General features: G+C 42.3%; 1 protein-coding gene across 1 annotated transcript; it reads right to left on the bottom strand.

The window, feature by feature from the left end:
- Positions 1-1859: 1859 nt before the first annotated feature.
- On the bottom strand, positions 1860-5243 carry GJD2 (gap junction protein delta 2). The gene is made up of 3 exons (XM_040602389.1): positions 5155-5243; positions 4253-4793; positions 1860-3763 (listed from the first exon to the last, which is right to left on the bottom strand). Exons 2-3 carry the CDS (start codon positions 4321-4323, stop codon positions 2920-2922), a joined length of 915 nt encoding a protein of 304 aa, XP_040458323.1. The 5' UTR covers positions 4324-4793; positions 5155-5243; the 3' UTR covers positions 1860-2919.
- Positions 5244-12473: the final 7230 nt, after the last annotated feature.

Below are 12473 nucleotides of genomic sequence, written 5' to 3'. Positions count from 1 at the left end.
TAAACAGTCTGTAAGAAATGAAAAATATCAATTGAAAAGCAAGATTAAAACAACTCATCTTTTAACAACATTTCATTTCTTTTCTGAAATACAAAAAGGCATATTCTATTTAGTAGTAAATATGGAGTATGGCATTTTTGTTGATCAAATATGAGTCTTTGCCTACTTTACCACTGACCCTGTTGCATAAATTAACTTTTGCATTTCCTGATGTATTACTCTTTGGAAAATTCTGAAGAATCCCAACTTGCTGGAGTACAAAACATGCAACTGCATAAACATAAATGAATGAACTGAGTCACTGGCATCAGCTATTATAAACAGACAGTTTCTTGGTCTTACCTAAAGGGTTTTAACATATTAAAACCTTACAGCTTTCCAGACATGCACCTTCACTAGAGTTTGACTGAACACTGCTATGCAGCCACTGGAAGCAACTTGCATCAGGGCTTCTGCCTAACAGGAAATTATGCTGGACCTGAACCGAAGCCCAGCGAATTCAGTATGAGTTGTTTGGGTTTTTTCCTTCACCTTTAATTGGCACTGGATCAAGCCCTTTGCACATTAAAACAATGCTTATGACCGTCAGACAACATTTTTCCTTTCAATATCTATTCAAAAGCAGGTTTTGAAAACCATCCCAGACTCTGCAAAATAAAAATCAGACTTGGATTTGTGTGTCAAATAATAATCTTCAGAAGCTTGTTATATTGCAGATGGAGATTTTAGCTGCCATGTTGCCCTTCTAAAAATAACATGCAGTTTTCCAGTGAGCATGCAGTCAACTAGCAATATCAGTGTGCATTTGTATCGCAAAGAATCATTTGAGAAATCCATCTTCATAGGTTTCTAGAATCAAATTGGAATCACTGTTCATTTTATACATAAGAAAAATATTTTTCAAATCTTTAAAAACATATTACATCTCTAAAGCCTTTTCTGTTTCACAGTGGAAGAAAAGACCACAGAGGAAAATGATAATGAATAAACTATCTAAGAATTAATCAACATGTTTTTAAGTGACAATGCTGGCAAACCACAGGAATGGAATTTTAAGGTATTTACTCTAAGCCAAAAGGAAAAGATTTATATGTGTTATCTCCAAGCCAAAACACAATATTTTCATTTTCAGCCTTGAAATAAAAAACAATTAAAAAACAATCAAAAGGCCATTTGTGACTCTGAGCCTCTGTCTCCTTATTATGTTAGAAAATAGGCCCAAATTTTCCAGCACTATCTTGGCCCTTGTCTTTAAAGGGCAGATACTATGTAGTTAGGAATGCACTTCTATGTTTTTTCATTCCTGATCCAACTCCTACTGCTGCCAGTGAAATATTTTCTGTTGAATTCAGTGGGAATAAAAAAGATCCTTAAATAACCTTAGTATCCCATATTAAAACAGTTGCTGTTAACAGAGATCTATTTGTGACTGCCCCAGTGGCTTACCAGTAAGATGATGGGACTTGAGCAGTGTGTATCTTGAACCAGCTGTAAGGCAGAAAAGCTGAGGTTACTATTTGGGTTCCCTGATGAAAAGCTGCAATTGTTTCATTTATAGGTAAATGTATTCTGGCTATTCCCAGCGTGACCTTGGCAGCCAATTGTGTTACCCTTAGTGTCAGCAGAAAGAAGGTTGTTGGTGTCAGTGGGCTTTGGATCAGGCTTTAAAGACAGAGGAAGCTTGCTTAAGGAGGAAAACAGACATAATGAATAGTCCTGATTTCCCAGGTTTTGTCACTTAGAGTTTAGAACATCAAGACACTTTAAACCCTGAGGAATAATTGTTTTAAGTCAATTATTTTGACCCTGTGCGTTTCTACAATTGCATACAAGAATAAAGAAGAACAAAGCTCTCTGGCTTACAAAAAAAGGCAAGTACTTTATTCATCAACAGAGATTTTAGCTGCTTTTTACACCATTGCAATGACTAAACAAATAGCATAAAATAAACAAAGGAGAGTATAAAATCACTTTATTCCAGCTGGTATCCCAAGACAACCTTTTGACTAAGTACAGAGTCAGATGTTTCAAGTATGGCACTTATATAAATAAGAGCAGAGAGAAGGTGATATATTCACAGTTAAAAGCAATGAACTCTGTTCCTTTGGTATGTGTGTCATCGTAGGTGATTGTAGGTAAATAACTTGGCTGGCATGAACCAACTCCATCTTATTCATGCACATATTAGGGAATGAACTGAAATGTACTATTTTGCAGATCACAACTACTGTGAGATGATTAAGGTCTCTGGTGTGTGTGTGTGTGTGTGGACAGGCAAACAAAAAAATGGCAAAATTATATTCAGCATTTATTGTTTAGCATAACTAATTGATGCACAAACTATGATAGGAAGTAGCTAGTAATACACACCAGGAATAAACTCTGTGATTTAGACAAGCAAAATAATATAAGACATCTGTGAGATAGGTGAACGCAGATATCCTGATTGAGCTGTGGTCAGGTTCCTTACAGTGCGATTACCCTCCTTTTAAAACATGCTTACAACTGCACATTGCAACAGTGTCCCCCACCCCATCCCACCCCCTACAGAGAGTATCCTTGCAGATTTTTAATATGAACGTTCTACACATTTACAACAATCAGTCAGACAGTCCAAACTGTAAACTGATCCTAATGACAACCAAAAAGCCGCTCCACCAACAGGTAACACTCAACCATTAGAAAGAAAAGCAGGAATAATAGTAGCTGTGCTGTAAGGCTAGATCAAGCATGGGTTTATAGCTGGTTTTTCAGTCTTTTACATAGCACTGCATTTTGCAGCTAGTTCAGTAAGTGCAGATCCAATACCTTAATGGCTTTCTTGGTGGTTTGATAAAATGCTTGCCTAAGCAATGTACCTTTCCCTAATGGTATCTGGGTCTGTTCCACCTGGCACAGTGTTTCAGTTCTGTCACAGCCTCACACATAAGCTGAGTCACTTGACTGAGTCCTGCCAAAGTTAGGCATGCTCATTCTTGGCAGGTCCTTATTTCTGATTTCGTATATGGATTTCCTTTTTGCCTGTACTCCTCTCACTGCCATTTTGATCTTTCTCCAGCCCAAGTGGTTCAGTTCTGCCAAATTGAGCACCACACATATCCCACTGACAGCAAACATGAATACCAAGAACACAGTCTTCTCAGTGGGTCTAGAGACATAGCACTCTACTTCTTTAATGCAAGGGTATCTGTCACATTCGTACATGGAAGGGACATTGAATCCATACAGAAAATACTGTCCAACTAAGAATCCAATCTCTAGGGCATTTCGAAAGACCACTTGGATGATATAAAATCGAGAAATGCCTTCTTGCCTCCTCATCTTTGACTTTGTAGTTCTGATAGCAGGATTGGGGATTTCCTTTACTTCTAAGCAGTCTGGTTCTGCCTCTTTGGTGGAGTTCTCTGTGTTCTGCAGCACACCATTGACAATCGTGTTCTTGATTTTCTTACTGTCCTCACGCTTCATTGAATCCTGGTCCCTCTCCAAGGTGAGGAAGACAGTGGAGTACCTCCGTTCCCTCTGCTTAGCAGACTGGTGAACGGAGTACGTTATGAAGCAAAGGCTGGGAGTGCACACCATGATGATCTGGAACACCCAGTACCTTATGTGAGAGATAGGGAAAGCCTGGTCGTAGCAAGCCTGGTTGCAGCCTGGCTGCAGCGTGTTACAGACAAACATGGTCTGCTCGTCATCGTACACCGTCTCCCCCACGATGGCCACAATGAGTATCCTGAAGATCACCACCACGGTCAGCAGGATCCTGCAACAGAGGAGCCCGTCAGCGCGCGCCGCCGCCGCGCGGCCGGGAGCTGTCCAGTGCTGACCGGGCCCCGCGCCGCGCGCCCCGCCGCCCGCCGCCGGCCCCGCTCCCGTGCGGACCCGTGCGGACCCGTGCGGACCCGTGCGGACCCGTGCGGACCCGCGCCAGCCGCTCCTGCCACAACCCTCGGGCGGCGGTCACCCCCACCCCCCCGCCCTCTGGGGAAAAAGCAGCCGCGGGGGCCGCGGGGGGGCCGAAAGCACGGGAGGGGGCGGCGCGGGGGGGCTGCGGCCGCGGGGGCGGCGAGGTGCCCCCGATGGCCGCCCGCTGCCCCGCCGCTCCCCGGGGACAAGGACGGCGGCGTCTGCGGCGTGCCCGCGCCCCGGTGACCTGTGCCGCACGCGCAGCCAAGGCACACGCCGCAGGAGCCCCGCGCGAGGGGCGCAGACAGAGGGGGCTCCCCGCCGCCCCCAGCCCCGCAGTTCTTACCTCCCTATCATAGTAGAGTGCTGCTGCACGGCAGCTTCCAGTAGCCTCTCTAGAATAGTCCATTCCCCCATCGCTGTTCATCCGGAGACAAAGACTTTGGCAAGCAGAGGGGCTCTCTTCACTTCTGCCTTCCTTTGGTCTTTCCTCCTTGGCTTTTGTTCTGTTGTTTCTTGTTGTTGTGGGGGTTTTAATTGCAGTAGAGGGAAAACAAAAGAGCAGCCCCTCGCTACCGCCCGCAGCCCGGCGGCGGGAGGGCGGCTGGCCGCGGCAGCGCTACCGAGGACTGCCGGCTGGGCCGGGCCGGGCCGGGCTGGGCTGGGCTGGGCTGGGCTGGGCCGGGCTGGGCTGGGCTGCGGTCCCCGCGGCGGCCGCCACCGGCCCGGCCCGCTGGCTGGTGGCGCGGCGGAGGCGCGGCGCGGAGCGGGGAGGGGTGGCTTCTCGTGCCTTGCTGCCGCTAATCTGCCTTTAAGTAGTCTCCGCTTGCGTCACTGACAGGTTGGCGGAGAGCGGCCAGAAGCAGCGCTCGGATTTTCTCATTTCTCTTATTCGGGTGAATATAAATAAATAACGGCAATAAAATAAATAAACAAACGAGGCGGAGGAGGAGGATGTGGGTGCGGAGGAAGGGCTGCCTTGGCCGGCAGGACCCTCGCGGTGCAGCCCGGCGCCTCCTTGCCGAGCCCCCCGGCCCCCCCGCACAGCCCGGCCGCCCCAGCGCAGCCCCGCGGGGAGCGGGCGCTGCCCCCCGGCCGCTGCCTGGGGCGGGACAGCGACACCCCGGCCCCCCAGCCACGAGCGCCGGGGGCACTCCGCGGGGCTGCCGGGCTGCGCTTCTCTCCCGGAGAGCGACTGTCCCTCCTGCCGCCCACAGACCAGCCGTGGCGTCCAAGCGGTAGCCTTACCTGTCAGGACTGTCCACCCCTGGCAGAGACGGCACTTCACATTGCATCCCGGTTCTCCCCAGATTACGGACACGAGAATCACTAAGAAGAAATGAAATGTATATATAGCCACTTCGGAGATTTCTGAGACTGAGATTGGATCTGCGCTAGGAAAGATGCCAAACCTTCACACAATGCATCTCTAAGCAGCACAAGAATAAAGTATCCCGAATAAATCCCTGCATTATAATCAGCCCACATATTGTATCCCCATAATCTATCATACTGTGTTTAAAACATTTGTTTATTTTACAGATACCCTGGGATTGTACCTGAGACACCACCAAACAGCTCCACACAGAACACTGGCACCAATTTAAATTGACTGTTCTCTGGTGGAGAAGCGTAAAATGTATTCTGTATATTTCCATAAAGATTGAGTATAGCTTCATACCTGCTGTTCTTTTTTGCTCAACTAATCTCACTAAAAAGCAGCGTAAGAAAAACCCTAGTCAGCCTGATCACAATGCTTTTACTGCCAAAATCAGTCTTCCAAAAGCAGAACTTCTGGGGCTACTGGAAACAGTGTCATCCTTTGTTTTCTTTGCAGCTCTCATAAATCAATTCTATGTCATATTAATGGTGTTAAGTGTTTTCTGAATAGATGGGACCACGCTTCATCTGTGCAGAGGACATCTGTATGCTTTAGACCCCTCAAGGTCTGTTGTCTTTTCATTTGGAGTGTGCAGATGGTCTCTGGTTCACATGATTCACAGTTGCCTGATTGGATCCCCAAATCTTTGAATTAGGGAAGTATCAAATAAGACGAGATCAGTGAATACCTCTGCGCAGAAATTGGTAGATTTTTCTTCTCTCCCAATCAAGAGTCTGTGAAGGAGCATTCAATAATCTGGATTGTTTCCTTCCCACACTGTTGGGAATTACTGGGAAGACTGAATAATCACTGTTTTCCCTTAAAATCTGACTTCATTTTTCTTGAAAGCTGGTTCTCGCAATTCCTGCATTTGTTTTTCTGCAAGTAGTTTGTAAAATCTGCTGCTGCTGCAACACTGTAACTGAAAAGAAGAGGTTGTTTCTTTTGTTTTGAGAGGACTGTAGTATCTATCCAACTACACTGACAGTGTCTCCTATGGACCCCAAAGTATCTGTTTGGAGATGGATCTGAAAATAAGAGAAATCAAATCTCTAAAGGAAGCAGGAAAATGAGAGAAATCATATCTGTAAAGGAAGCAGTAATGCATGTGTAGAAGGAGAGAAGGCAGGGAATATGCTAAGAAGCTAATGATGATAATCCTATTTAGAAAACCAGAGAGGGAAAGCCCATGACTGAAATTACTGAAGAGAGGAGGAGATTTTGGTTCATAGACAAACATAAGAATTTCTGCAAAGGAAAGCTGTTCTCTAGCACTGGGATAGAAAACCCACTGATCTGAGCTTTTAGGACAAGTAAATCAAAAGGACTTAAATTCTGATCATATCAAACACTGGCCTATTAATGAATAGTTAATCAGTGTTTACTGTGTGATGAGTTCTACTTACTACTGACAACCCAGTTGTGGAAACATGGAAGGGAAATATAAATGAGTGCTACAAACATGTAAGCCCTGTTATGAAATTCCTTTTAATTAAACATAGTTAAAGTTAAATACCTTCAGGCCTGCTTTTACAGGAGTTGCATCTCATTCTGGAATAGCTGACCTCTCCTTTTTTAATAGCAACCTCACACACACCACACCACCTGCCCTACCATGTTCCCATGCAGGATACTTGGCCCTAAACTCGAGAAGTTTACTGAGTTTCAGACCTTAGTGAGTTTGGGAAAAAAATATAATTTCGGTGTGAGACTCTTTCGTGATGCTGGCATATGTTTTAAGTGACTGGAAAACTCAAAGGACTTTGATATATCTCAAACTTACCTGTACAGTTACCAGAACTATGAATTGCTGTCCTTAATTTGAGCCCTGATTTATTGTCAAAACAGAAGTAATAAGAATCAGTGTGTTGTTCCCCAAGTGTTCCGTGGAACAGTGAAAGGTCTATGAAGAATGTAATTATTTGCATTTCCATTATCCATCACATGTGTAACAGCAACCTGTGGACTTAGCTGACAAATTGTCTAATTCAAAAAGTGCTTAGACTATGTATAGTTGTGATTGTAAGGAAGAGTTGTAGACATAAGAAGATATTCAGCTTCTAAAGGTCCATCTTAGGTTTTACATCATTCCCCTGAATGTTGCAGCCTATGGTAAAGCCAGGATTTGCAGAGCAGCAGGTGGCCAAGAATGGTGTGGATGTATAATGCACAGTCTGTGGTATTCACATTAGAAAACCATGCCTGTATTTCATTCACAAGCATTCCGGATTATCAAAGCTTTACGTCTGCCAGCTCACAAAGAACCATTTCCTAATGAAGCAGCAATAGCAGTCTGCAGCAGGGCCAAGCCTGTCTTGTTCAGTATTTTTATCAGTTGCATACAAAGGAAACAAAATCAGCTTCCCACTACACACATAGGCTTTTGGGTGGGATGGTGTACGTTTCTTTGTTTTGCTTTGTATTCAAACAGAACGAGTATTCCTCTACAGACAGCATTCAGTATAAACCCTGCTGTTCCTAAAGGAGCTCAAACAAGCTTTGCAAAAAGAAGACTTTGGGTCTGCATGTCTTCAAAGATGCCACTGCCACAATATTAATTTGTGATAAAATAATATAGACTAAGTTGATCTTGGATTAGGTCTGAAGAATGAGACTGTATGTGTCCTCAGTTTGATGCCAAATGGAGGTTAATCTGTCTCTAAGAAGCTGTAGGCCAGATTCTCTCTAAGAAATCCAGCCCTTTTGCCCTCATCTGGTTTTGTAAATGGTCCAGAGAACAGTCAAATCTCACAGGCTGCACATTCCTCAAGTAGGGAGTGGATCAGGCGGGGAGCAGAGCGGACACATTTGGCTCTCCTGTCAGACCTCCTGCAGCTTGGACATGGATGACATAACTGGGGCAAGATGAAGAAGCCACATGGCTAGTGCCATACCTGCTATCAGACAGTGTGCTAAACAACAGTATTCCTCGGCTTCATTATTTTCTATGCTGAGGTTTACAAATGTAAAAACACAATTCAGATCTTACACGAGACTTCTCCGCATACTACTTCCTTTCAAAGTTATGCATTCATCCTAAATCTATTCCAAAGATTAATCTTGAAACAAAGCTGTATATTTTTAGCACTATCCCAACAAATTTCCTCAGTGATCTTTTCTTGCTGTTGTTTGCAGTGGATCCATAATTGCAGCAAATAATTGTCGTATTTGGATTCCAAAACTGCATGATGCATGACTGTATTTCATTATTACATTGCAAACCACTATTTCCACCAATTGTAGCAAAGTGGAAGCAAAGAAAGAGCTTTTAATTAAAAATTGTAAGTTATTACTAAAGAAAATGTTTTTTTCTTTTCAGTTTTTGTGAAACACTTTGCCCCATATCTGCTTTGTGACTGCATATTCTAGCTAGTGCCACAAAAAAGAGATTTTTCAGCATTATTTTCATGAAGCAGTAGAACTTTCTTTGGAAGACTGATATCATAAGTGCTTACTTTCTGGTAGTATTTAGTGTAGTCCATTTAATCTAAGTCATTAGCTACTAAACTGAAAATGCCTTTTTAAGACCTCTCGTAGCCATCTGCTATGCTCTGTTTTCATTTGGTGCCATGTGTATATTAATGAAATGATTGCATGAGATTATATCTTTTATTCATAAAATCATCTAGGTCATCCACTTCCAACTACACTTTCTCATTAAAACAAGCATTTGTACATACATTCTTCCCCCACCATATGAGTACAACCCTAGCTACAGTCAGCTGCTATATTCATCTTAATAAGAAATCTCTCTCTGTTTTTTTCTCAAATGAAATTCCTTCAAAAGACACCACAGAAAGTGTATCTTTCCTACAGTTTGAAAAGTCAAGGCTTCCAAAAAGGTATGAGATCTGGACGTGTTAATGACCTCAGTCCTTCGCACGGGGAAACATTTCAAGAATACTCGGTTTGCTGCCAAGAAGTAAGCAGCACACACTTCACATGTGGGCTACAGCGCTGGTGTCGAAGCTGTCCATAGCAGGGCGAGCACCGTGTTCCTGGCTGTGAAGGTGGAACACAGCCTGCATTTATACACTGCACACTTGAGAACAGGAAGGTCTCGAGCACACAGAATTCAGGACTCGGTAAATGCATGAAAGGCAAAATACTCAGTGACCCTAATAAACATATCAGGACCCTATTATGCATAAGGTCCATATCTACAACTGAAGATTGCGATAAATGGAAATTTCTTCAGAATATCAATGAATTTTATCAATCAAGAAGGAATAAATCTATGAATATTCACAAGCTTTTAAAGTGAGGTCTCATAAGCCATGTTGAATTTCCATAGCTATTCTTGGCAAGGGCGTTAGTATAAGAAATATTCATAAGGGGGGCAGGTACTCCATTAAGCAAATACTCCATGATGTTCTGAACCAAGAGAATTTAAAGATCTCAATATAACTGCTTTAACTAGAAAGCAAAATTGAAGTATTGTACTTTTCTAGTTACAGAATATTTTATTCCCTGACATACAAAATCGCTCAGGTTTCAAAGGGGTCTTGTGAGATGTCCACAAGCACCTTCTCAGGCACAAATTAACTCTCAAATCAATTTCCTTAGAAATAATTTGGATCTATATACTGAATCACATTTACGTATACTTCTGACATATATACAGATCCCAATGCAGTAGGGTCTGCAGTTCTTGCAAACTCCTGAGAGTAAACTGATTTATTTGCAGACAGGCTGCAGCTGGAAGAAGGAAAACATCATTGAATAAAAACTTTATGGACTGACAGGCCCTGGGAAGAAGTACAAAAGAAGTAAAATATTCCAGGAGCTGGATCACCTGCTGCCAGTCTCTTGACTTTCCTTTCTGTCTTTCATCAATCTCAAAAGAGCACTCACATTGTGCTAAAGCATCCAATAATTCAGCTTCATAGACTATGAAGGCTTAAGTGTAAATTTGTGACCAAATCTTATGTGGATTCCTATTATAGTGTACTTCAAGGTTCCATACTAACTAAAGAAAGAACCTTTCAAAAACACCTTGGACACGGAAGAGTATGAAAGGTTACATATAGTCTGATTTAGCACATGTTGTAAGGATGCAAAGAAATATGCTTATACTGACATCATAGTAACTTCAATATGGGAATGAAAATGATCTTTGGCTGATGAACAATCGATTTTCTTTTTTTTCTTAGTCTATTCTTTCAAAGATATGTGTTGCAAAAGATACACAGCCCTATATAACTAGTTAGGGCATTATGGTAAAATACCAGCCAATTATATACCAGAATCAATACAGAATATTGGTGAGGCTCAGTTTGGCAAACCTTATTTTCCTCTTTTCCTTACAAATCAAAACAACTTATGAATTGTAATTGGAAGAAAAATAATTAAATTCAATGATAATGCTACATTTATTTTTGATTTAAACTTGCGTTATTGTGATTTCCGCAACTGTTTTTAACAGACAGCATTTGCTCAGTGTTGTAGAGCTTGCTTTGTTTTCAGAGCAACATTTCTTCATTTATCCTAAACAAAAAGTTTACAAGTATGAGCATTTCATTAAATTTTTGTAATGTTCCTGTTCCAAAATGGAGCAAAATCAGATTTGGAATATCCAAATTTTCTATGAATCAACAGTCCTGAGTTTTATAAAGTTGTGATTACGGTAATCAATTTCTTTTATCCCACAGAAAATTGATTACCTATAGATTTTGCAAGAAATATTCAATTCATAGCTATATTTTCCAGAATCTATGCAAGATGGTGTACTTTTGACTGTGCTGCAGGTAAGAAATTGTGGCACAGCATGTGAAAAAGATAAATTCATTTATTCATAAAACTTTGTAGAACACCTACAATTGCACATGATTTACTTCTGTGCTTTTTTAAAAAAAGACAAATCAGCATTATGTGTAATGTTGCTATGGCATTGGAAGTTGCAGTTTATTTTTCTAGATAATGGTGAAACCCATGTAATTTCTCACATAGGTCAGAGCCGCTCAAAGGCTGCACTGATTTACACACATCCTGTGCAAATTGGTCCTCATTTTAATCAGATACTTAATTTGCATTTTAGATTTAGAAATTCTGCGTTGTAGCTGTTTGCAACCTCTTTCACACTTTCCTGTAGGAAAGTGAGGACTCTTCCTGCGAGAAACATAACTTAGCTACTAGTGATTTGGGGGGGGGGGGGGGTGGGGGGGCGGAGGAAAAAAAAAAAGAAAAAAAGGAAAAGAACAAAAAAAGAGGTAACTTGCTCCATGATTTCCTTAATCTAAAGCTTTGTCTGTCCTACTGGGTGGGAAACAGTGTGGAAAGATGTATCTTCCTTTATGCTATCCACATATTCTTTACAACATTCCCAGGAACCTCAGGGGCCTGGTACAGGCAGACTGGTTCCCGCTAACAGTTCCCAGCATCTGCGTCACCCCTGGGTACCATTCCCGCTACTGCTTGCCCAGCTCTACACCTAGCTGAGGGTCAAGGGAAACTGAAAGGCTCCATTTACCCACCTCTTGCCAGGCTGAACACCTAAACCAGATCCTGAACTGTAGAATCTGTCACTTAAAATGTTTATCAGTTGAATTTCAAAGGCTACAACAGAGTGAGAACAGTGTCATATATTTACATTTACATGCAAATGGGTAAATATTTTATGACTACATTTTTATTAATTGTTATTTTGTATCTGTTACTAAGATGTATTGTAAATACTACGTTGAGTTTTATCTACATTTGCTGTGTTTTCAAGTTTTGAAGCATCCCTTACATTTGTACATGTCTGTACCTGCCAGGAACACAATAAAAGAAATACAGAATATTATTTTTTTCAGTCATTCCCTCCAGAATATCTCTGGTTTACATCCAGATTCCTCAAGGCAGGCTCACCCAGGCTGTGTTCAGATCAGTAAAAAGGTCATATCCCCTGACACAGGGCAGTAAGCCTCCTTTCCCCATCTAGATTTACTGTCATTCTCCTTCTCCAGGACAAAGCCATGATGAAACACAGACTTGCTGGTGGAAACCTCTAAGAACAAGCCTATGAAGGATTTGTTTCATCCCAGAGGCTTCACTCTGCCTGAAAAGAAAAGACAGGTTACAGTGGATGAACAAACCAGAAGGACGAGGGCTCCTAAGCCTTAGATTCAGTAAAGATTTTCACATGGTAAAATAGATGAAAATTACAGAGCATTTTCAGACAGGAGTTTCAAGGCCTCATGCTGAG

This window comes from Falco naumanni, chromosome 7 (assembly GCF_017639655.2).
Source record: "Falco naumanni isolate bFalNau1 chromosome 7, bFalNau1.pat, whole genome shotgun sequence".
Taxonomy (NCBI): Eukaryota; Metazoa; Chordata; class Aves; order Falconiformes; family Falconidae; genus Falco; species Falco naumanni.
Note: the sequence above shows the minus strand (reverse complement) of the source record. Positions and strands in the feature narration are given on the sequence as shown.